The sequence below is a fragment of the Symphodus melops genome, assembly GCF_947650265.1.
Source record: "Symphodus melops genome assembly, chromosome: 15".
NCBI lineage: Eukaryota > Metazoa > Chordata > Actinopteri > Labriformes > Labridae > Symphodus > Symphodus melops.
In genome coordinates, this window is record NC_136705.1 from 17,246,857 (window position 1) to 17,273,481 (window position 26,625).

A 26,625-nucleotide genomic window follows, 5' to 3' on the forward strand; every position below is an offset into this window, starting at 1 on the left:
CAGGATGTGAGCAAAAACGAGGCGACACAGGTGGTGCTACTCAGGCCGACACAATCTGAGAAAACATGCAACGTGTGATTACATTGCTTCCACATCGCCATAACAATATAATTTGGTTTAAATTAAACAATTATTACAAAAAGGTACATTAGCTCATACTCAGTTCATATCTCCATCTGCTGTTCTTATCACAGTACCTGCACGTTTCTCCTGAATACAAAAATAAATCCAAGGGTTTTTTTTAACCCCTAATTAAAAGTAATTATTATGTGACAAATTGAAAGGTACCTTGACCTTCCTCTGAATGCACCTACATGGTCTGAAAGCATGGCCATTACAAAGGCCTCCATCCAATAGCATGCCGAGTGAGAAATATGGCGAGCTGATATAAAAACATTATTTTTTTCTTTTATTTTTTTTTAATACAGTTATATATGTTGCCATGTGTTTATTGCAAATTTTCATCATGGATAAGTCAAATTGTCCCTGGACGCTGAACCCCAAATTGCTCCAGGTAGCATAGCCAGTGAAGGGCAATTTACATAGCATCCTCTGATACTGTACGTGCATGTGTGACTGGATGAATGTCATGTAAATGTGCTTTGAGTGGTGAAAGACATTGTAAAAGCACAAGTCCATTTACCATCACCCACAAAAAAACGACTGTTTTTTATAGAATATAATAAAAAATCGTGCAGTTGCGTGAACAGATTCTCACATTCATTTGAAGTTCGTATGTGTGGACTTGCTGACCCCAACAAGTTAATTTCCTCCATGTGAACTTGTTTTGATACTTGAGAAAATCCACCTAAGGATCTTCTCGAACCCGAGAGCTCCGACAGATTAACCTGTGTTCTACTGCACATGTTAGAGATGGCAGCCCAACGCTGAGCCTCTTTGACTCTGACAGACCCCTTAGAAAGGATTTTCATAATGCGGTTAAGTCGTCTGCCTGCAGGCCGTCAGGTCAACATACCCAGACACAACACTGCTACTGCATTCACAACATATCACCTCATGTAATGATCTGGATCGATCTGGGAGCTCCTGACCTCTCACCCCCCCCCCCCCCCCCCCCCCCATACCCCCTCCCCTCAGCCCAATCCAACCCCCATTTATCCCTATCCTTCTTCCTGCATCTTATCCCATCTCCCCCCACCTATTGGCAGATGGCAGATCACCAGGAGCCTGGTTTTGCCCGCTGATCTCTGCCTCTTAAAGTTTTTTCTTGCCACGGTTACTTTGAATTTATAACAATTTATTAAAACATTAACTTAGGTCCTCTATCTCCTCTTTTGGTAAATAAAGACTGTGGTCTAGATCTGCTTTGTGTCTGGAGATTACATTTTGTTATAAACTGGCACTATACAAAAAAAAGATGAAGTCAGTGATTGGTTGGTTGATACTGTATATGATGCACTCTGAAACGAAGCCTCTGGTGGGAACAGTGCAGTATTTTTATTTGACACACGTTAAATAAGTGATATGTTTATCGATAAGTGGATTGACAGAATTCATCTGCCACTATTTTATTCATGTTTTAACATAGTACATTTAATCCAAAATAAAAGGAAATCGTTTAAATGAAAACAATATTTGGATTTCTCATGCGTATCACGTGTAAATGTGCTCTTGTTTCTTTTCTTTCATAATACAAAAGCTGGTCGTTGGAAAAAAAAATACATGATTGTCTAATGTTAAGGCCAAAGAATTCATCAACAACTGTGAGAAAGATCTATTCAAAAAGGAAGTTAGTTCCATGGGATCATCGACAATAAAACAGCATTTGAAGTTACAGTAGATTAATGGCAGGGAAAGAAGAACCTGGCGTGGTGTAGTCTTCTGTTTGTATTTACTGTATGTCATAGTGAGTTTGAGCTCCATTGAGGGAGTTTGGTTACAACATGTAACCAGAGCACTCGCCTGGCGTATCAGTCCAGCATTAAAAAAAGAGAGGACAGACATTCACCGTCCCGGCTGCCTCGCTCTGCCTTCACAACGTGCTGCCAAATGATTGAGGCGAGAAGAAGCTTGTTGTGAGCAGGGTGAGCGGAAGAAGAAGAAGAAGAAGAGCAGTGAAACTGATGTGAGAGAAAGAAAGAGAGAGAGAGAGAGAGAGAGAGAGAGAGACAGCACATCTGCAGGTGGATCACAGATGTTGATTTGGGTTGTTGATTTTTTTTAATGGAGGAGATTTCTACACTTTCTACACATTCTCGCTCTCCCCGTTCAGACCCCCTCTGTGCATCACTACACCTCTCAAACACCATCCCTCTCTCTTTCTCCACCTTTTCATTTCCCTCTCAATTGAGCCAACTGGCCTGATTAGAGAAAGACAGATAGATGGGAAGGAGATGAGAGCAAGCAGAGTGTGTATGTAGGCGTGTGTTTGAGAGAGAGAGAGAGAGAGAGAGAGAGAGAGAGAGAGAGAGAGAGAGAGAGAGAGAGAGAGAGAGAGAGAGAGAGAGAGAGAGAGAGAGAGAGAGAGAGAAGAAGGAAAGAGGACGGGGAATGCCAGGGGGAAGGCATTGCTCATTACCCCCCTCATGTATTTTGCAAGCTTAGTCAAAAAAACATGTGAACAAGGACCCATAAAAAATGTATGAAATTAATGAAAGTAATTTATGCGCACAAACACACAAGACAGAATTTTGTTTTTTAATTGGCAATTTGCCAGTATAAAATGGATAGACTGATTGATAGACAACACCGACTGAAGCATCAACATCTTTATGACGGAAACGTAAATGTATTCGAAAATATACGTCTACGGTCTGTTACTGTAACATTACTCAAAATGTTTTAGTTCATTTGGTTTTATTTTGAAGACGTTTCCTGGAGGACCGTCGGGCTTGAAGGTTGTCTAACTTTCAAAGCAAATTCTTATCATACTGTAATGTAACTGTCTGTATCTGTTCATTCATTCTACGGAAAATGTGCACACACACACACACACACACACACACACACACACACACACACACACACACACAAACACACACACACAAAGTCAATGCGACCTTAACTCTATCCTCCTCGCAAATGTTATTTTTTTCAAAAATCTATAAGAAGAGAAGTAGAGCCACACTCATGTAGCCCAACACAAAAATGACTCTCCCAGTGTGACACTCAACACACCGTGAAACACAGTCCCATTCACAGCCTCGTGTGATCCTGAATACGCCTGACATGTCCACAGAGAAATTCATAATATTTTCCTTGGGTGCAAATGAGATTCATCTGCACCTCTCGACACATCTCTGCAGCGCTTTTATTCATATACAGCCAGGAAAAGCGTCAAGTTGTGCAACGCCTGGTCACCAGCACATAAAAACACACACATCAATTAACACACACACACACACACACACACACACACACACACATACTGTATTCAGAGAACATGGTCAGTCCTGCCTCTTTTTCACACAGGTTTAACACCCGTGAAGATTTCATTTTCACAAAATGAATAATTCAGGGTAACTCCCCGGTTGGCACTGAGAGTATGAAGGTATAGAGGAAAGGAGGAAAGGGGAAAGAAAAGAAACAAAACAAGAGGACAGGAAGGGGAAAAGAGTTCAGAGGAGAGGAAGAAAGACAAGTAGAAAAGAAAAGGATATCAGATCAAAGAAAAGACAAGAAAGGAACTGAAGAAATGGTTAAAACAAAAAAGGCTTTAAAAGAAAAGGGAAAATTGGAGAGAAAGGAACATCGAGCTGGAGATTATGAAAGAAATGAAAGCAATGAGGGGTAGAAAGTAAAGGTCAAAGGAGAAAGTAAAGGAAATGTAAAAAAAGAACACAAAAAGAAGGAAACGAAAAGGTAAATGGACAAAAGAGTGAGAAGAGAAAAGACGCGGTACGGAAGGGAAAAAAGAGGAAATGAAATGAGAGGAGAAGAGGAACTCTGACTTTTCATCGGGAAAGAAAGATTCAGGGTCTTTTCTTATTTAAATCTCATTGTTTTTCCTTCATTGAGCTCTAAACATTTGAGCATGTAACTTCTTGTGTCACTTCTTCTATGTGTCCATTCCTCACCTCTGCTCTCACCGCCAGCAGTAAATCACTGCCCAGTCTGAAAGGATGCAGCACACTGACCACAAAGAGCTTTTGACCTCAGTGTTTATAACCTCATCTTTCAAGGTCCAGTTTTTCCATTTGAAGGCACCTGAACAGGATGGTAACATTACTGTGTAGACAACACATCCACCAACAGACAGAGAAAGCAAACAAAACAAAACAAGGAAAAGTTCATTTAAGACATTTCTTAAGTAGCTGCTAGATTAAAAATAAAAACAGATACACAGTGGGCAACACTGTCTGGGAACAGAAACTAACTAAATACACTAATACTATACTAAGTTGATGTACAGAAATATATATATATAAAAAGAAAATCCCTGTAGTCGCTTAAAGAAAACTGTCAAACATTTTCTTATTCAAGCTTATGAGATGTAATAATCTTTAGATTTTAACAAAGCTAACATAAACATACAGGGGTTTCTTTTTGCTAGTGAATGTCTTCCGGCGCAATAAACTATTCAGTCTGACACATAAATAACAATCCACTGCAGCCCTCTGATCAAGGGCGGTCAGGTTGATCACAGGGCAAGATCCTTAAAATATAAAATATCATCAAAGACAAAAGCTGCTAAGAGATCCCAGGAAGAACAGCTTCTCGCTATGCTAACGCTAATGGGGAGCCTAATGAACAAACTACACCTAATTCTTCATGACTCTTATTCTTCAGAAAATCAAAACAGATACAAAAAAAGTTGTAAAAAAAAAATCCTCCTCTGTACAGTGTGTGCTGATAAAGACATGAACTATTCAGGCTAAAATCTGTCTTGTAACCAGGCTGTAACGTTGGTATTTTATCATGGATGTGTACTGTATTGTGGCGTCCTGGGCTTTTGCTGTCAGCCTCAAGTGGGCACTTGAGGTATTGCAGTTTTTTTCACATTGGCTTCATTTTCCAGTGGAAGCACTGCAGGCCTTAATGCGGCCTAGTGAGTATTAATGCTCGCGGTGTGCAGCCGTGGAGGCATCAGGATTAGACTGAATCTTAACCAGTTTAAAATAACAACTCCTAACAGAACCTGTAAGATGGCCAGCAAAATAATTGGAGAATTGTAGTAAATCATTTAATAAGCAGGTATCTATAACAGAGAAGTGTTTCAGAAGGAATGGGCGATCTTTTGCCAGCTTTTACCACCCACTCTTTAAGGAACTTGTTCTTCTCCCTGCTGAGTGGAAACAAGTCACACAAGGTACAAAGCTCTACTTTACGAGCATATAGCACAGAACCTTTTCCAAATGGTTTTAAACTTTTAACAACCAGATATGTCTTGTACTGCTTGTTTTTCTTGTTTGTTTTATCTTTACTCCCCTACGGGGGAATAAAGATATCATGTAAAAAAAAGACTCAAGTAGTCCTTCTGCTATAATCAGCTCCTTCACTTGTTTAAGATGTTATAACATTATGTAATCTTCTGTCTGGCCTTCTCAAATCTAAAATTATTTTACTGCTTCTATCTGATCAAAGTAACTCTGTGTTGCTATCTATTTCTTGGTCGGGTTGGTTGGGTTCAATCCCCTCCCATCTTCCCTTATTTTCCTGCAGGCCGGCTCTGTTAGCCACAACCGCAGTCATGAATGAATGTGCTGAGCGGAGTATGACGTTCATTTTGAAACATATTTCTCCCATTACCTCCGACTTCTTCTCCCCCAAACACTCCGCTCTCTTCAGTGAAGAGAGTGTCAGAGCCAAATCATTTCCTACCAGGAAGAAGTTTCTACTATGAGAAACAGAAAACAAACTGGGATACATTTACTCACAGAAAAATAAAACAATTAGGAGAAAAAAGGAAAAGGAAAATCAATGTGTGATACTGAGAGAAACATTGTCTCTGAAATGAGAACCAACCGACGCCACATTTGCCAAAAGAAAATTGCAACCATACAGACACACAAACACACTCTTTCCTCCATATAGCACGCTTTGATTTCTGATCAGATGGTTTAAAGTGTTCTGGTTATAACCTTAACACTCAAAGAAACTCAACACAGGGACTTGGGAGACTCTTAGATAACTTAAAAAAAAATGTCATGGTACTCCACTTAAATTTGTTCGACTTCATTTTTCGAATAATATCACTTTAGCTACCAATAGGGTTTGTCAGATGACTCTAAATACTCCATATCGATCCCGACAAAGTAAGTTATGTTTTGAAACTTCTGATCTTCCTTTCAATGACACAAGTATTTTTCTTACAGTTTTCTTATAGTTGCAATGCACGACCGTGTTGAGAAGAAGAAAAAGGTCTATAGCACGTCACCATAGCAAGACATGTGAAAAATATGTTTTCAGGTAAAGGTGATGACACCGCCAGTGGGCTGAATACCATCTATCTCAAACTACTTCAAGTGTTACTGCTTTCCAGTCATGCACCACGGCTGTTAGCATATCATAATTCATTATAACATTAGCACCACACATGCAGGCTAAGAGGATTATTTTCTTTGACATGAAAATCCAAATGACATAAACGCTGTACAAATATCCTCTCATTAAACCTTTTTTAGATATTGACAGATTTCTGCCACAGATAGCTCAGGGGCCACTGCAAGCTCACAAGCACAAAGGCAATATATGAAGCATCTGGCTGATAAGCAAATTATGAATGACACAGTGTAATCAAACAATACCTGACCATATCAATGCGCCTATAACATGTACAATATCGATGTAGAGTAGTTATGAGGGCACATCAAAGATGGGAATAATACATGGCTGTAAAATGGAACAAGAGGCTCAATCAGAGCTGCAGCAAATATCAAATACATGCTCCTTATCTCACCTATTTACAAAATTCCCCATACTACAGAATGGATGTTTAATCCTCGCAAAATTGTACAAGATTTCCGGCTGATTTAATCGATGAAAGCTTTGCCAGGCCTTTTAAATTGAATACACAGTGAATGAATGCTGTTGGGGTTTTTTTTTGCAAGCAGATGCCTTTGTCTGTTTCTAACACAGTCTTTTGCAAAGATGATTCACCAAAAAAAATTATCACCCAAGTCTTTCATTTGGAAGTTCCCCAAATGAGAGTCTGTGGGTATTATCTATGCACAAAATTAACTTCTGTTTCAAGAAGGTGAACAACACAGGATTTTTACAGACTGGAAAAGGAGAGGCTTTAAATGTTAAAGGTGCAATCAATTCGATAATCATGGCTATCGCCTTTTGTTCCATAAACATTCCAAATTGAATCCAATGGCGGTATAACTTTAGGATGTGGCACTGGTCAGCCATCCTCTTAAGTCAGAAGGGAAAGATAAATGTTTCACTGTGTCAAACAGAGTGACTGGCAGCATAACAACAAACAACCCTTTATTGTGAGCCCAGATTAAGGCCAAAGTTTGACCGTCAGACTACGATGCAAGGCTGACTGCTTGCCTCATCTCCACGGACAGTCCAAGGTTGACAGACAGCTGTATCCACCCTGTTTCCACTCCCCCACCAGGAAAGCAATAATCGTCATCCATCAGTTGCCGAAATGCCCCCCCACCCCCCCCCCCTCCCCCCCTTTCTTAATCCCTCACTCAGTGTAACAACTGCCTGTAGCTTTGACCTGGTCCCGTTAAAACATAATCCGCTATCTCCAGAACTAATATGCCATAACCTACCCCCATCATCACGCTAGGCCTATAGCAAGGACGGAAATTGCGGCTAGTGTGTCACGCAGGGTAAAAACTGACCTGAGCTGGCATCTCAAAGCTTGGCAGGAGTCCACGAATGGAAGCCAGCAGCCTCTGCAGGGTGAAGGTAGAATAGTGGAGGTCTAACAGAAACATCTAGGGTGATTATGCTCGTGTGGGGGATGGGGAGTGAATCCCAGTTAGTCATAAAGGCGGGGTCTTGCTCAAGGGTATTCCAGCAAGCATCGAATAGTGCGTTGGACTTGGGACTACCGTCTAAATTTACTCACTGCTGTAACAAATGAATTATTTGAGGTTGTCAGACGAGGAGGAAGTAGCATACGCTCATAACTAATTGGATTTTAAGTAATGGAAAATGGGCTTTTGTTGCTTATACAATTTTATTCTTCTATCTGACAAAACACCAATGTGAGATTTGAATCATATTTTTTGGTTCGTAAAAGTCCTTGAATATTTTCCTTAGGCAAGAAAAGCCCAAAGATTTATATTAATCCCATATGAAAATAAGTGAATTATTTAGTTCTCTGTCTTCCAGATGCATTCGATTTACTAAACATTTTGTTCAGAAAAAAAAGAGCCAGCATGTAAATATGCAGCTTACTCTGGCAACAGGCTGACCCTTTAACCAGAAGCAAATCTGCCTACCACCACCAAAAGCCATGTTGCCTAGCAACATACAATTTAGGAATATGCTTTCAGAGCAGCTTTACGCCTGTGTCCATTAACAGATGAAATTACCTAAGCAACAAATGTCAGCCCCATGCAAATAAGGGATACTCTGCTGACTGTGTGTGTGTAACAACAATGGGATGTATAAATCTTTTCCAAAGCATTTAAGAGAGCAGCAGTGTGTCTGGAAAGACAAGCAATGGAGATCTTTTAATGTCTCCTTTCTTGGGCTTTAAAATTGTAGAGAGCACAATGGAACTATCTGGAAAAAAATGTTTGCTTCTGTCTACAATGCTACTTTTAAAGTCTATTTCAAACTACTGGCAGTTCTCAGAGGCTCACAGAGAGAGGAAGCTGGTCTGGATGTAATGACAATATCTGTGGATTAGTGCAGCAGTGGAAATGGAGGATCTGATGGATTAACCCCCCCCCCCCTCCTTCTCATTACAACCTACACAGAAAATGACACAATCACACATCGGCCATCAGCACAGTAATTCGATTTTATCTGTCCAGTTAGACTGCTAGCCTGCTAGTAAGGCCTGCTGAGTGTGTCTGAAACATACTTATGTCAGGGTTGTAAAAAGAAGCTGATGTTAGTTTGCAGTTTTAAATACTTTGAAAAACATAAAATGCATGGACTAAATGCATTTAAACAGGAGTTGTAACACAAGTGTGGGACACAATACAGTTAGATTCATCTTTCAAAATAAAATGTTCAGCTGTCACTTAACACATTTCTGTCCTTTAAAAACGAGTTCAAATGAAAGTATAATCCTGTAAATCCGTTACAGGAAAAAGGGGGGAAAGAAAATGTCTATTTGATGCAGGTTAGTGGTCCACCTAGACTGCAGCACTATTGCTTGAAAGATATGCAGCAGGAGTTGCTGTGAAGCCTTTCCAGGCCACTCTGATGCACTTATTATCATAATGCAATAAGACATCCATGTTTACAACAACAGGGGCGAGGGGGCTTCGGGGAGATGGTGTGTAGCAGAGCAGAAAGGACTTCATCAAAAACAGCTGCAGTTACAATGACACTACAGCTTAAAAGCGACATACAGCAAATGCTGCAATCACAATTGAGGAGCTAAATGCACGCTGGATTGTTAAAGCAGATTATGATTTTAAGAAAGTGTCCAGCACATCATTTACTTTGGGATGTAACAAACAACCAATAAGAACTTAATGGGGAAAAAAAGTCCAAGATAATGCAATCATGCATACTGCACACAGACGCAGCAAACATTTATGCCTGGACACCTCATGTTCCCACACATTACTGCTCACAATGAATTACTTTTCTAATCAAAGAAGTCTTAATTTGAACTGTCCGCACATGAATACTGCGACTGGCAGACAGAAACATGAAGAATGTGCAGATTTTTTTTTTATTTAAAAATGTCTTTAGAAAGATGCTGACAGCTATTCTTCCCAAATCATCCATATTGCACTTCTTCAATGCCATTTAATGTTGTATCTAATGGGGTAATATGTCATTCTGACAAGAGAACAACTTTGATTACTGAACTAATAAATGACTTCACACAAAGTGTTTGGAATTCTGACAGATCTGGCTCTCAAAAATAAGCAGAGAGGAAGGTGGGATACAGTACAGTTTAAGGATCGAATGCAGAATTCAAAGGTCGTGCAGGTTTGGACAATCATCCTTTACAGTTTAATCATAATCCTAAAAACAGAGATTTGAAAGATTTGAAAAATAGATCTGCTACAGCATTTGGATTTCATTCCACTGGCCTAGATAAGAGGAAAACAAGCACATCTTCTATCTATTGTTGATATAACAAGATCCAACACAGATCAGCAAACAGCATGACAGCTCTGACTAGGTAAAATGATTTCACCAAATACCAAACGTAATTATTATGCGTGGACTTTCTCTGTGTCAAGTATCATGCATCATACACAAGTGACCACTTTAAGCTAAATATACCTTGAATATCCCTCAGTTTAATTCCTGCACCAACCACAACATAATACAACTGTAATTACTTGACAAAGATTCCATGCAAATACCAATCATTCATCACAATTAAAGATGGACATGTGTTTAGGAGTTTGTCTTAAAAAATTACTACAATCTAATTGACTAAAGTTGTCACTCTGACAACTTGCAAAAGGGTGAAATGACAGTACCACTGCTTTAAGGAGCTAGTAATCATCGAAATTAAAGAAAAAGAAAATGGTGACTCATATAAAGCATGCCAAAAATGCTCTGGCTCATAGCCTTTCCCTCATCTATTAAAACCATGCGATTTATCCATGGAAGAGCGAATGTATCAAAAAAAAATAAGACAAAAAGCAGGTGATGGGGATGAAAGGATAACAAAAAAGATTTACTTGTGTCTGGAGATGCCATAGTGGACACAATGACAGGTGGACCCGTGCGTCGACTTAGCTTCTGGTTAGCAACCAGGGCACCTTGGCTGGTACCAGGGGGTCCCATAGGGACAAGGGCGTTTTCAGGTGAAGGTCCTCCACCCTTACGCATCAGCTGAGGACTTGGGTGTGGGCTGTGCATTGGTGACAATGGCAGTAAGTTCCTGTCCCTCTTCATCAGCTCCATGGGCACTGTGTAGTTGGTAGAATATGCTTTTGGTACCTGCTGTGGTGGCTGTGGTAAAGATGGCATGGACACAGGCATCTGCTGGGGCATACCTTGCATGGAGTGCATAGACCCTGGTATCGCAGGCATTGACCCCGTCATCTGCTGAGGCATTATCTGCATCCCCTGCATGGACATCCCAGGCATTGCCATCCCAGAAGAGTAGGCAGACATGGGTCTTTGTTGGACAGGCATAATGGCACCAGCATATGGCCCTGGGGAGCGAGGCGGTTGACCTGGGTAGCCACCAGAGGCTTCCAGGAGCTGCTGAGAAGGAGCACTGCTCGGCCTTCTTCCCATTGCCTCTCCCATCCTTGGTGAGATGGTCTGCATGGCCCCGGGGGTATGTGGGGGCATCAGGTGTGGGTCAAGGGTCAAAGCCTGTGAAGTGTGTGTATGATGGTGTTGTTGCTGCTGGTGATGGTAGACATCCGAACGATGGCTGAAGCTGTTAGAGCGGCCTCGCATGGGTGTTTGAGGTTGGGAGGGTGCTGGTGTAGCTTCAGCAGGCCGTTTGCAGTTGTGCACCAAGCGAGATAGCACACGAGCTTGTCCAAGGTTTGGGGCAACTGTGCGAACATCGTTTTCCTCCATTACAGATAGCATGCTCGTAGAGTCAAAACCTTGGTGGATAACAGAAGAAATGGTGCTCTCAGACAAGCCTTCATTTCGCAGCAGGGCAAGAAATTCCGAATCAACTGTTTTCTTGGATTCCACAGGCAACGGCGTCTGTGGGGCAGTCGGAGGGACAGCCGGAAGAGGAGCAGGAAGTGGAGTAACTGGGGGAAGAGGGATTGTAGTTGGGGCTGCCTGCACAGGTATAGGTGCAGTTGCAGCCACTGCTATAGTCTGCATTGGAGCAGGTGGAGCAGGAAGAGGAGCAACCATTGACAGGTTAGGGTCAGCAACTGGCATGGCAGGTGGAGGTTGCTGTTGCAGTTGAAGTTGCATCTGATCTTGCTGTAGCTGCTGTTGCTGCAGTTGTTGTTGCTGTATCTGCTGTTGCTGCAGCTGCTGTTGTTGCAGCTGCTGTTGTTGTAATTGTTGCTGTTGAAGTTGCTGCTGTTGTATTTGCTGTTGCTGTAGTTGTTGTTGTTGTATCTGCTGCTGCTGTTGAAGCTGCTGCTGTTGTAATTGTTGTTGCTGTTGTATCTGCTGCTGCTGTTGGGCAGTGTATGGTGAAGCTGTCTCTTGCCTCATTATCATACCTTGACTGGCAGGATCTACTACTAGACAGGTAGCAGCCTGTTGCTGTGGATCCAATGGGCGGCCATTCACATCAGTATAGACAGACTGAGGTGGAGGCTCGCTGGCATAGCGAGGAGATGCATGCTCCATACTATAATGAGCAGGAGATGGGTCTCGAGAGGGTATGCGCTGTTGGCCATCTGGTGTCATTTTGGCAGCAGTTACAGCGCCAGGTTCCCTATAAGCCCGATTCAACTCATGAGCGGTCGGAGGAGGTGGAGCGGGAAGAGGTGATGTAGGGGCTTGCGGTCCAGCTCTCCCTCCCTGAGTTTGATCCCAAATAGCACGAGCCCCAGGTGTCATCCCAAAACGAGAACCTGACCTACTGAGTGGATGAGGATGAGTTGGCGGAGGCTGCTGTTCTGGCCGGTAAAAACCCTCAGGTGTCCGGGGTGTCATTGCTGGGTCATGGGAATAGTAGTCCGGATGAGGAATGGATCCTCGGTGAGCCATGGATGCCCGTTCGTAGTGGTTTAGATCAGGGACAGAGCTCTTTCTCAATGCCCGTGGATCGGGTCGCTCTGTGTAAAGAGAATCTTGGTAGGAATATGGGTCACGTTTTAAATCCAGTTCAGGATGCTGCACTCCTGGGGGAGGCTCGTACCACCCTCCTCCCTCTCCGTATGACAGAGAGCTCCGTCGGCCAGCTACTCTTGCCTGCTGCTCGTAGACACTCTCAGACCTGTCCCACTGCCCCTCATTCCCCCCTAATGTGTCCCAACTGTGGGAGCGACCAAGACTCAACTGTTTGTTGGGAACAAGCATTGGCAAAAAAGGAATATGCCAAAGAAGGTGTTAACAGAAAAAAAAACACAAAACAAAAAAATGCTCTGCTTGAAGCCTTGTTCTTAAAAGTTATCTTAAGTCCTGGTGTATTGTAGCTGTGGATCAGAGAGAGGGAGGAGGAGAACAAGCAGAAAAGAAGATGAAGCAGGGTCTACTGTTCACCTGATATCAGGTTGTAATATTGTAAGTCCGTACTATCGGGTGACTCCTCCTTTGGCTTTGGTCCTTGAATAATTAATCTCTGGTCATGCTGGCTTGTTGTGCATGAGGAAAAAGGATACCACACACATACACGTCACACCAAACTACACCAACACAGCAGAGGCAGCACAGCTATTCCATGAAAGACATAGTAACAGCAAGCATGTTTGAGATAGCTACCAAATGAAAAAAAAAAGACAAAAACGAAGGGAGGGGATAGGTTGGATTGTAGGTTGGGATGGGCTGGGGCTTTTACTAATCCAACAGGATTTATCTCTCTCCTTCTCCTACGTTTTACTCGCTCTGCCGATTGCTATGAGGGATTACAGCCAAATAAAGCCTGTTTAATTCCACTTCCCACTATGACGTCATGTGAACCAGATACAAGCAGATCTGATGATGATGATGATGATGATGATGATTATGTTGCTGATGACGATGCCAACGAATAGAGCCCACCCCCAAGCCCCTTACCCTCGCGTGAAGAGGCACCTACCTGGGGCTGTTGGTGATGTACTGTCTTCAACAGGTTTCAGTTTTTAGTTTGCCAGATTCACAGCGCGGGGAAGGGAGGCACAGACCTTCATTGAATACAAATGAAATACAGTTCTCTCTGTTAAGTCCCATGTGCTGTCAGTAAACATCAAATCCACACTGATTGGATGCTAATCCTCCAGGCCCCATGCCTGCAGCAGAGCCACCAAACAACTGCTGCCCAACTCACACTGAAATGCCCTTGATGCGCCCCGCTCCCCTCAATTACATATTACTACAACCAAACCGGCTGTTTGTATGTTGACTGGAGAACACTGAAAATTACAAGACATGAGTTGCATGAAGATTGCAAAATGCAATCCGCCGACAATGTTTGTCCCATTTGCCCTCTCAGTGAAATCATTTCAAGCTATAGTCTGCCTGGCAGAATGAAAAATACAACCATGTAAAATTCATCACTCAATCTCAACTGCTTGTATTTGTCTCTGTATATTGCCACACAAAGATAGCATTTTATGCATTTTGCTGTCAGTAAAATTGTATAGCCACCCCCCTCCCCCCCCCACCCGCCCCAAAGCTCCTCTGATCTTCTTCCCATAGACAAGTGGCGTAATCTGGATTTGCCCCTTTGCAAAGAAAAGTAAAACATAGGGGGAGTGGGGAGTTTGTGCATCTGTGTGTGTGTGTGGAAAGGGGGCGGGCTCATTTTGTGATGACAGTTAATCCAAATCACCTACAACCTTTGCCTTACAACATGCTTGTTGAGAAACACAACACAACAAGAGCTCATTTCACTTTTTTCACATTATAATAAAAGAAAGTCTGCTTATTTTTAAGATGTCCTCAGTTCACTTGAAGTCATTACTCACAGCCACTAGGTGACTAGTCATGATTATGGTATTAACTATATATAAATGTCAGACACTCAGACAACAGACTAAAACAGCCAATCGAAACATTGTAAGACTGAATTGACTTCCACTTGTTCAGCTGTCAGGAGGCCATCCTGGGGGGAAAAAACTGTCGAGATAACTCAGCAATATTATACATCGTGCTTTGGTAATAAACTTTGAACCTGGAATATATAATTACCATTAGTTATTTAGTTCAACCATGGTGATGTTTAACATATGACTCAAAGGGTTAACTTAACTATATAGGTGACAGCATATCTCATGTCATGTTACTCTGAAACCTGGTCCCTTCTGCAGAGGATCCCTGATTATTAATGCATGAAAACAGCTGTAAGGTGAGGAAGTGTCCAAAATCTAATCTCAGAGCTAACCATAGTTGGGGGGGGTCGGTCGTTTTTAGTAGACTATAAAGAAATTCTTGTTAATATCAGCATATTAAAGTTCCTGTTTTCTAACACAGGGCCTGTTGATACTGTGGGGGCATGACGTTGTCTGCACTATATCTTGTTTAATCACAGTTGTGTAATTAGACTGGGAAGAGATCAGAGAGGGAGAATAGTACTCTGCTGTTTTCACAAGATGACAGGAAAGAGCTGATGACGGTGGCTCCAAAAACCAATTTTGAGATGACGGAGAAGTTTTTCGCTTTGAGTAAGGTCAGAGGAACATTAGTCAGCTATATGTAAAACGGAAATTAAAATGGGAAGCAGAAGAGGCAAGTTTGAGCACTAGAAGAGATCTAATTCACTCTAAAAGATAAATTATGCAATCAAAAGCTGCAAAACACCCCCCTAAAAAAAAAAACGTTTTTGTAGCCAATTTTAATTTACATGTTGCTTTTAGAAAGTCAATCTCGTCTTACAGTCAATCCAAGTTTAGATGTCATTCAGCACCTGAAGGCACTTAGTTTTTTTTTTGTTTTTGTTTTTTTTAATTCTGAGCTCATGCATAAACCAACGCTCCATATTGAAATCTGAAAATCCAAGTACATCATTCCAAATTAAAAGGATTGGCCAACAAATGTCATTCCTAGGTTAACAGTCTTTTTTTGAGACTTTAGAGTAACCACTTGATTTTGGAGAAAATGTTATGAGCCAATATACACACACACACACATACATACATATTTATGTCGAGAGCAATGGCCTGTAGAGTATATGTGATCCTCTGGCTTTTTTTTCCCTACATCCTCATCCACTCCTCTCATTACTACTTCTAGCCCAGCTCTCGAGAGACTCTGGCTCTCGCTGCAGCAGATCACTCATCCCCATAAAGTCAACTTCAAACACAGTGTCGGGGGCAGAGGTGTGTACTCAGAGTTTGCCGCTCTAATCCTGACAGGAAAGTAAATCGCAGGGTTCTGTTTGTCTCCAACTAAACAGTGTTTGACTTTCAAATTCTAATGTTCCTCCATTTGCCATACTAGCCAGACTGTGCACACAACTCCAGTTTCACTGTAACAGAGGGGTTTATGGAATTAAGCTGGGGATTTTGGAACAAATATAATACCACCCCAGCAGAGGCTTATAAAGACCTTACATTGAATAAGTCTTGACTGGTGGAAATTTCAAAATGGGGAAAGTATAGGAACCCTGATTTAGGATGTGATTGTGTGGTTTGTGTAATCACTGACACAAGACGATCCGGGCTGTTATACATTCTACATTGACTTTTCTCTCAGAGCTCTTTGCCTCCACGTTGATGGGATAGTTGTGTCAGTCAACATGAGCTCATGTGTTGAACCTGTCTGGGAAACAAACACAGAGGCTAGGTGTTTTACTCATGTAAAGTAAAAACAAACAAAAAAAAAATCAGAGTTGTGCAATTAATTGCAAATCATCATAATCCCAATATTTGTCAATAAACATGTTGCAACAGTCAGAATTTAGCGCAGTATATAAGGAGTTCCATGCATAATCAGCATGCATTTTCTGTGTTTGTGCAAATTAGTGATGGCCTTTGTATATGGAATGGTTTTCATACCATTTGTATGAAGTCAGAGGTTTTCATTTATTTAGCAAATTATTTGTGAGGCAGGGGTCAGTAACTGGCTCGCCAGCAATAATATCTGGCCCACAAGATTGTTTTGATGATGGTTTTAATTTATGTATTTTTTACGACAACAATGCCATGACAAGCAGCGACAGACACAAACATCCCCGATAAAGAACAGTGGACAAGCAGAGCTGCAGACCGTAGACAGATGGTGCCTGGTGTTCAAGCAGAGCAAAGTCATTCTTACCTCTGCTCAGCTCTGTTGACAAATGCAGCTCCCGGGATGCTGTGTTCGCCGGGCAAGCAGCGCAAAGGCGGAACAGCGAGAGAAACCCGAACGAAAACTAACACAAGGGTCGTTGAACTTTCCATGACCACAAACTTCTGCTTCCAACCAACACAATAAGCTGTTCTGCTGTGGACTGTTCCCACTTGAGTGATCTTTGCAGGATCATCACATCGTTAAGTGTGTGTTTTGGTTAGCGGCAGGGAAGGGACTTAAATACCGCAGCTCCACCAGCCAATCTCCGGTAGACTCTGACTCCAAACTATTTCATCAACACAGTATGTCAGAGCTTGTAAGTAAGTAAGTAAGTAAAGCTTATTTATATAGCACCTTTCACAGCACACGGTCACAAAGTGCTTTTACAAGTATTTATCAGTAGAAAACAATAACAAATCAACAACAACAACAACAAGGCATTGAAATATGACAGATTGAAATTGCAATCAAATCAATGATTTGAAAGCACACAAGTAAATCTAAAAAGATGTGTCTTCAGCTCCTTTTTAAAAGCATCTGCCGAAGCAGCTTGTCACAGGAGCTTGTTTTGGTTTCACCTTTGTACAACAAGAGGAGGTGAAGCTGTACTGATAAGTACCTCATACAAACTGTCCCTTTCATATATTAATCCAGCAAGAGAACCAGATGTGTGTAACTTCATTTTTAAGTGTGTGCATGCTTTAAACTAAATGCTTGCAGGCTTAACTAAATGTCAGAATCAGACGAGTCCACATGCAACAAGCCCATTAGGAAAAGTATCTGTCACTCACACTCACTTCTCCATCCACCCGCCCACTCAGTCACTCACACATACACACGCGCTCACTTACTTTCCTCGCATGTTCCTACATCCCCACCAAGCCTTCTGACCCTGCTCTGCCCATCGCCTTACATGCAACAGAGACAGCAGCGGCCATGGAGCTTCGTTAATGTCCCTTTTTCATTCACGCATGCAAACCGCTGCGAAAGCCTTGGCCTCGCTCTGACGTGCATACATGAATGTTAAAAAAAAAAAAAAAAAATCACACGCTAACTCAAAGAGAACGCTGCACTGCATAAGGAATAAAAACAACGGTCTCCTGCAGTGTGACACGTCACGTACTTGAGGCACGAGTTGAATGTTAAACACACATTGACTTATGCATGAGCGAGGGGCAGGAGACACTAACTGGATATGGGATTACAATGCTGAGGAGAACAATGCTGTCAGATGAATTGTAATGCACACTTAACAGACATTATGTACATGGCTGCCTTGAATGGGATTCCAGTGGGATTATTTGTTTCTGAAAGCAGCTCCATAGGGACTAAATGGACTGTAAAATGGAGGTCGATGGCAATAAAGCTGGCACTTATCTTAATAACATCATACTTGACGTTCTGAATTGACACACCAATTTTTTCCCAATTTCCTAAGAATACACAAAAGAAGAAAAAAAGCACAGCCCCCCCCCCCCCCCATTCCTGATTATCTATGTTACAGAGACATCCCTCTACCCGTGATGATCCATCTCTTTTGGGTGCATCCCATCACCCCGCCTCTCTGACCCGTCTACCATATCAACGTCATTACGATATTTTCTGCCACGGCTCAGGAGTTTATTTCTAAATGAGAATTTTCCAGAACTCCTACTCAGCCTTCAACAGTCGCTAAGCTTCATGCCAGCACACACAAAGACACTTAACAGTGAAAGCAAACCAGAGTGCACAAAAAAAACAGCCCCACTATAATGATAATAATAACACATAATAGCTACAGATGACCAAAAGAATGTCGTTCCAAAAACAACACTTTGTACCATTTTTTTTTTCTTTCTATCTGCTCTGCACCGCCCTCCTGCCCCTTCAAGTTCTCCCTGCCCCTCCCTGCCTCCCCACAAAGCCTATAAAGGGGTCGTGGGTTTTGGTAAGGAGCCTGGAACAAGCCTGAGGGTGGGTGGGTGGGGGATGGGGGGGGGGGGTCAGACCCAGAGACCACACGATGACTTCATACTGGAGCTGGATGCCAGAGCGTGAGGAGAGGAGAGGAGAGGGAGGGATGAAAGCAAAGAGGTGGAAGCAGCAGAGTCTGTGCAAAAAAAAAATTAAATAAAAAAAAAAAAAGCTCAGGACACAAAGCCCCCACTTCCCCACCCTGCAGTGGAGGATGACATCAGGACTCCCCCACACCACCACCTCCACCTCCATTCCCATGTCATTCTTCTCTCTCTGTTTAAAATGACAGATTTTTCTGTAAAAAAAAAAGAAGTTCCAAGATCCATTAAATGTGAGAATAGGGATAATTCACAGGGTAAGTTTTGTGCTATTTTAGCTTGACTGACCACATTATTGACTGCTCAGTGTTGAAACATTTCCTTATGTTTCACACATGACAAAACAAGATGCATTATCGAGCATTAACATATTTAGGGAACTGCCAACCACAACACTTGGAATGGCCATGACAAATTACACTACCCCACCTTGTGGTGTTTGCATCCAAGCACAGATTTACAACTTGTAAATCAACATTCAGGAACATGCTGTCGCTGCGACCTAGTTCAAGTCGCAGTGCCGCTCGCATCCCTTCTCTGCCCAGATCGGTCAGTTAGCTCTGGCTAAACGGCAATGGCAGCGACTGACGCTGCCGCCCAAGCCAATGCATGCTGGGTACACAGATGGAGCGGACAGAAGGAGAGAAAGAGAGGGAGAGCGAGAGAGGGAGGAAAGAAAGAGAGAGAGAGAGAGAGAGAGAGAAATGGGGGAGAGTAGGATGGAGTATGGGAACTGATGCTCACAACAGATGTTTGCCACAGTTCCCTTATTGCAGTAACACTCTTCTTGGCACTTTATCAAGCCCACAACAGAAGGAGCAGTTGTAGCATGTACGTCCTGAAAGCTGATATCTATACTAAACAATGCGGTTAGAGTCCGTGGGGAAATAAGTGTAGCAGTTTGAATCAATTAAAACAGAATCTTTCAGAGTCTTGAAATCTAGCAGTTGATTTATCATACTGCATAAATAAGCTACAATACAATCAATGAGTCTGTTTTCTGACATACAGTAGGATCTCAAACACGATATCAGTCAGTCGTTAAAATAAAAGATTCTTAATTAAAACATGTTTTATATAGGTTAATAGTGTTAACCCCTTCATAGGGCTGCCTTACATTGATTTCTTTACTCATAATATGTAAATATTTCAAATGGAGTCAAACATCGTACAATTTCATTGCGCAGAGATAAAAGTCCTAAAACCCAAATAAGAACCTTTTTATATAACGTAGGAAAGAATACAATCCTCACAGCTTTCAAGCTACATACCAGCTAATTCATTCGGTGTTGATTCATGAATTCTTTCTATGTGTCACTTCTTCTTTACAGTCCATCCATTAGTCGATCACTCAGTCATTATATATATATATATGTTTAGCAACAGTAGTTACCTTGAAATGCTTAACACATAGAACAGGTCTAATTCCGACTCTTTATGATCGAATAAAGAGACCAGACATTAATCCACCAATGAGAGAGCACTTGGCAACAGTGGAAAGGAAAAAAAAAAAAGGAGCTTTTAACAGGCCGACACTTTGAGCAGAACCAGACTCAGTGGTAGACAGCCATCTACCAGCCCGGCAGTTTAAGATATTACCTTTTAAAGGAAAACAGCAGTTAATAGTAGAAGCAGTCCTTCAAGACCTGAAATGATAACAAGACATGATGAGTCCAGATCAGAGAGGTGTACAAGGTCGGCTAAAAGGAAGACCTGAGGGGGGAAAAAAAACCCTTACTCCAGGCGAAAAAAGGAAAATATTGTTTTAAGCCTCCTTAAGCCGAGGATTCACTGCTGTTCTCGATTTCTCATCATTGCTATTCAGTATTCTTTGTGTGTTTTTGACAGGAACTTGTCAGGATGTCACTGCAGACTCCAGGAAAATGTGATAAGGGAGTGTCAACATTTTTTTACTGGAAGATAGAAAAAAAAACAAACAAAGTGATTGAAATTCGTTACGGCTAGAGTTTTAACCTGCGTGCCTAATATGAAAACCACAACAAAAAAAAGATAAAAGCAGAGACCGTGACTCGGATCAGAAATCCTGAATGGTGAAACACGCAGCGTTCAAAGTGTGATCTACATTCCGGCGCCCTGACTACTTTGAATGGGAGTAAACTGCAACACTGGATCAGCCATTTCCAATTCAATTTGGGCCGCGGGCACGGCTCAGTTAGCCACTCATCACAATGAGCAAAGATGCAATCAATGCACGCCGCTGTGAAACAAGTATTGGATTGACACACTTATCCCCAGAAGATAAATGGAGATTAGGGAAGCTCCTCTCGCAGTCTCGCCAAAGTGTAACCCACGACGGCAACGCAATCACAGCCACTCCATAACCTCCTTGCTTTAGTCGATACTCATGATGCAAACTTTGATTTCTATTTCACGCCTCGGTCCAAACACTGTTTATAGATAATAGTGGGTGGCTCTGACATTATGGTGCAGAACACGGCATGCCTCTGGTTTTGAAATACCATTTTTATACGGTTGAGCAGATTTAACGCTACCGTGAAAACAACATGATCCAGCACCCTTTGATCTTTTAACTTCCTCGATGTGAATCATCCTCTTATACACATTTTTAAGAGCAGCTGCGATGACTAAATGCATCAAGAAAAAAAGAAAAAAATCCCCTTTCGTCTTTTTTTTTTTTTTTTTTTTTTCAGAATGACTTCATTGTTGATAAGCAGAGGAGACCGGGACGCTGTTTAAGTCAGTGGGACTAATGGGGCTGGCCCAGAAACTACAGTGACTTGATGTTGAACGCTCAGAGAGTGCGCAGTCTTTTTTTCTTTTTCTTTTTTTAATATTATTGTTAAATAAAAAGGGAAAGGAAAAGTGTTTCCAAGAGAGCAGGACTGGTGGTTTTGGAGGAGTTTGAGATTCCACATGTGGCTCTCATTGGGAGTGTGGAAACACACAGCATCATGACTTCATTTAGAAAGCTGTTAGATTGTCTTTCTAAATCTCAATGGGATTTTCCTTAGACTTGAACGAAGAGGAATTTGGATAGTGGATCTTTTACTTTTTGTACAGTTTGAATGTGATATATCTAAACATTGCTTAGACAGTCCTCTGCTAACGTTTATACTTCTTTTTTAAAACCCAACTGACATTGAAACTAATACAAAGTACTACAAATAAAACCCTGCAATATGAACTTCTCTGCCCAATTCCATCCATTTTTGGATGTGAAATATTTTGGGATGTATATATTATTAATTACAGCATTTGCCATGAGCAGTCGAAATGTGACACGTGTTTAGTTTGACAGGGTGAGAAAGTCCTTGAGAGCAGAAAGAGACGGGTGAATGGTGTTAACTTATTTTTAGAAAACAGACAAATATCAATCCAGTAGTTTTTGAGTTAAAAAGAAAAATGTTGGGGGGGGAAAAAAAGCGTGTAGTTGGTGATGTACTGTGCCTGTCTGCTTCACAGTTGGTGCAGAGTGTCCTTTTGTTTTAAAGAAAGAGTTTCCATTAAAGATTATTTTAATATCCAAGAAAATCAGTGATGTTCTTTGAAGAACACAATTTTCCTGAGGTTTTTTTTTTCTCTCTTAGATTTGTGACTCTAACGTCCAAATGTCCACCATCACAATCTCAGGCGATAGCTGGGTCTTGCTCTGATTAAGTTAACGGTTTTTTTCTGTTTCTTCCCTCTGAACGCTGCTCCGTAAACTGTTCTGTTCTTAACCCACGGTGTGCCGCATGCTTGCTGTTGTCTCATCGCACACATCTGTCAAAGTGCAGTGTTTAGGAGAGTGAAAAGAAAATGTGGAATTCTGCTTTTTTTCAGACCCCTGTTTTAGCACTCAACACGAGTGGAGCATCCTGACTAACTCTCATTACATACAACTGATCAAACTGAACTGGAGCTGGCATATCTTAAATACTAACTAAGTTGTTTTGTCTGTTTGGGTTCAAAGTTGAAATGTTAATGTCCTGGCCTGTTTTCGAAAACAGGCAGTAAACCTCTGGACACATTTCACTTTTATTAAATATGTTTTCACTTTTAGTAGCTCCTGTCAGCGCTTATGTTGAAAAATTGAAGGAAAAAAAAGGATGGAAAATATCTTGCTTTGTCCTTCCCTTAAACACACACACACACACACACACACACACACACACACACACACACACACACAAATTAACCCCATCATCAATCTCAGGGCTCTGAGGAGTGATTGACTTTTATACAAACTCCTTATTTTATCTCTCCAGCAATATGGAAATATCCAACTCAAGTCAAATTCAGCCACGACAACTAAAACTTCTCTACAACACACACACACACACACACACACACACACACACACACACACACACACACACACACACACACACACACACACACACACACACACACACACACACACACACACACACACACACACACACACACACACACACACACACACACACACACACACACACACACACACACACACACACACACACACACACACACACACACACACGTCCCTTCCCGACAGCCTTCAAAGCCGGAGTTTGGAGCCTCTGCTGGTCCCAAGGCTCCTTTTTGACACTCACAAACACACTTATGCAAACCATCCTGTTGGCTTTCCAATGAATTTGTAGCAGCAGGCTGAAAGGCTTAAGTACTGGTGGAAACTTCATTTCCATAAAACAGTGAAGGGAATCTTTCTCTTCAGCTACAGCATAAAGTCATTTCAAATAACGCACACACAAAGCTGAAGCATTTCACAACCAACATCACAGCCTCCAGTCGTCTGCACACGTTTAGCCCGAAAAGAGAAGCGAGGAGAAGAGGAGCGTATCTCACCTTCACAGATCCTGTCCAGCCGCTGACGTTTCACTTTATGTTTGTCAACTAGAGCCATCCCCTCACAGCTTGAAATGCCCTCTCCTCCTAAACGTCTTAAGGGCTGAAGTCCTCCAGAGGTTAGCTCGCCGGCGTGTTATACCTGAAATACAAGAAAGCAGAGAAAAGGACCGTTCCTAAAGGTGAGACTGACAGTGACTTATATATATACTTAAATATACATATTTTCATTTCTTGGATTTGTCTTTTGACACTTTTGGGATCGTGTATTTTTAGATTTAAAACAGAATTTGATAGGCTTATCTTGAAGTTGATACAGTTCCTTTGGTAGGTCACAATTCAAATAAGTCTGTACGCGCAAAACACAAACGGAAAACAATTTGGAAAGGAGAGAGAAGGCGTTCACTTTAAAAAAAAACAACAACCCAAGGGAATAGGTTGCATGGGTTTCATGTTTAACTAAATCTTGAATTTGAATAGAGCTGTTACTAGTTTCCAGCTTTAACGTTGCGTTTTAAAAAACTGAGAAGGAATTTCACCCAATCTCACACAGTCATTTTTGCAGCAGAAGTTTAAAGATAGTTATTCAACCACAGATACTTAACTCTCCACTAGAGGGCGCTTATCCTCACTCAGCCCCATTTATTTAATGTAATGAAGAGACATGGCTTCTGTGACTCGAGCCCCTCAAAGTGAGTGTAACCCAGCAGAAGCAGACAAACACAAACCCCCCCCCCGACCATTTTACGTTCAGTGACTGATGCTCCTCTAAAGAGCAGTCTTCTAATTGGTTCCTGCCGGAGCCGGAGGGACGCACACTGATGACAAGCAGAAGTGTAGGCTTGAATGCACACAGACACAAACATGCTGGCTCTAAGGGCAGCAAGTCACAGCGAGGAATTTGGGTCAGTTAGTCAGCAGACGGGAGGAGGTTGTATCAGCAAAAAAAAGAAGAAAAAAAAAAGACATAAAAAGGGGGGTGGTGGGAGGGTGAGAGAGGAAAGTACTAGAAAAACATTGTCTGACAGGATGAGTACAGTGTGACACCATCCTCCCCCAACATTTTTACTGTATCTCTTTCAGCACTTTGGTGTTTATAACTCTGCTTCTGTTCCTTTCTATATTTGCCTCTGGGCCCGATCCTTGAGAGCTGCATTTTGAGAATGTCTCCCACTCGACTCTTTAGTCAATGCTTTACGGACAGCTGTGATTATTTATATTTTATTTTATTCATTTATTTGTTAGTGCATATTAATGAACAGCTGCAACAATCACAGCTGTAAAAGATGCCAGATTATAGCTGGAGTGCTAGTCTCCATCTGTTGTCCCTCGGCAGGTGACAGAGAACGAATAAAATATAACTACAAAGGCACAAGTGACACAAGACAGTATTATTATAACCATGGTTTTTTTTTGTCAACGAAGGGGCACGCTAAACAAAAATATAGAGTAATGATGAATTGATTTTAGGTTGTTTAATATTTCACCAGCTCGGGGGATAAGAGGGAGGATGCAGCTAATGGTGAAATAGGAAGAAATACCTTTGTGGATGCTAAATCTCTCCTGAATTCAGGGCACTGTGATCTCTTGCCTCTACTGCAGGCCTTTCTTAAACCAAACACACCTTGGGCTTCGCCTCACCAGCTCTCCTCCTCCACAAGGTAAGCTTTCCTGCCAAAGAGCTCGAGACCCACATGTGGGAGTCGGAGGAGAAGTAATTGAGCATGAGGGAAAGCAGGAAACAGCCAGTCAGAGGCAGGCGAGTCACATCACCTCGGCTATGAATAGACCGGAGGAGAGGAAGACGAGCACGGGCATCTTCTGCTCTGCGCTCCGTGAGGTCAGGAGTGGATGTGGTCATTTAGTCATAATAAACTCTGCTGATGTAGACTTCACTTCACTGACAGCTGCATCAACGGGACAACTGTAAGGCAGACTGCTGAGAGAACAGGTGTCCGCAAAAACGTTTCTCAAAGTCAAGAAGTGAAAGAACACGAGGTGGTGATCCAAAATCTTCACAACACAACGCAGTGAACCCGCTTCCTACAGTCAATGATTGTTGTAGTTTTTGCATCTGAGATCAGTTCTCTGACTATTTTTCTAACATTTTAAATGCATTCACATGTTTTGCAAGTATGATTATTATTGCAGATGAACTTTGATGTGAAGAAATCGTCTTAAAAATTGGAGGTAAAACCACAAAAAAGTCACTCAAACACAAACAAGCTTACAAGCATATTTACATAACACATGCACTTTGCATTTATAAAAAAAATATTGCAGAAAATTCAATATTTAATGAAGAAAATGTGCTCATTTAACAGCTTATGAAATGTTTTTTGAAATCCTTTTTATTATTATTTCTATTCTTGATGTTCAAAGCCTGTTTCTGAGACTTTCAGGCCTCTGATCCAAATTGTTTTTTATATATATATTCATTTTAAAAAGTTAAAATGTAAAGATATTTCATTCGAGCGCCCATCAATTTCACATAAGATAATATATTTGACACATTTAAATAAAAATGTTGCAAACAGTTAAATTCCAGAGATTTGACACATAAGCTCCACTCCTTTTCCAGTAAAAAAAAACAAAACAAAAAAAACACTACTTCACCAGTCAGGTTAAAAAGTCAATAACTTAGAGAAGAGCTCTCAGCCAAAGGAGCTGTGGAGAGGAGGAGCAGTTCTCCTGGCACTCTCAGCGCCGTCACTGCTGGATTGTTACTTGACTTAAGTGCTGTTATCTAACTAAACAACTTGAGAGAAAATACATCCTCAGTGCTGGAGGATATGGATGGAAAGTGACACACATGTAAAGGACAGGAACACACAACTCCAGG

At 41.6% G+C, this 26,625-nt stretch overlaps 1 protein-coding gene across 4 annotated transcripts in view; it reads right to left on the reverse strand.

Moving 5' to 3' along the window:
* LOC306835912 (C-terminal-binding protein 2-like) overlaps positions 1–26,625 on the reverse strand; it is a 66,414-nt gene that overhangs the window by 22,865 nt on the left and 16,924 nt on the right. For 2 of the 4 annotated variants that reach the window (XM_079362702.1, XM_079362701.1), the window contains one exon: positions 23,784–23,925. In XM_079362702.1, the coding sequence (XP_079218828.1) occupies positions 23,784–23,841 (58 nt within the window). In that variant the 5' untranslated portion in view covers positions 23,842–23,925. Of the gene's footprint in view, positions 1–10,751; positions 13,352–23,783; positions 23,926–26,625 lie in introns of those variants that run through there. The other 2 variants (XM_079362699.1, XM_079362700.1) reach the window with 1 other exon arrangement.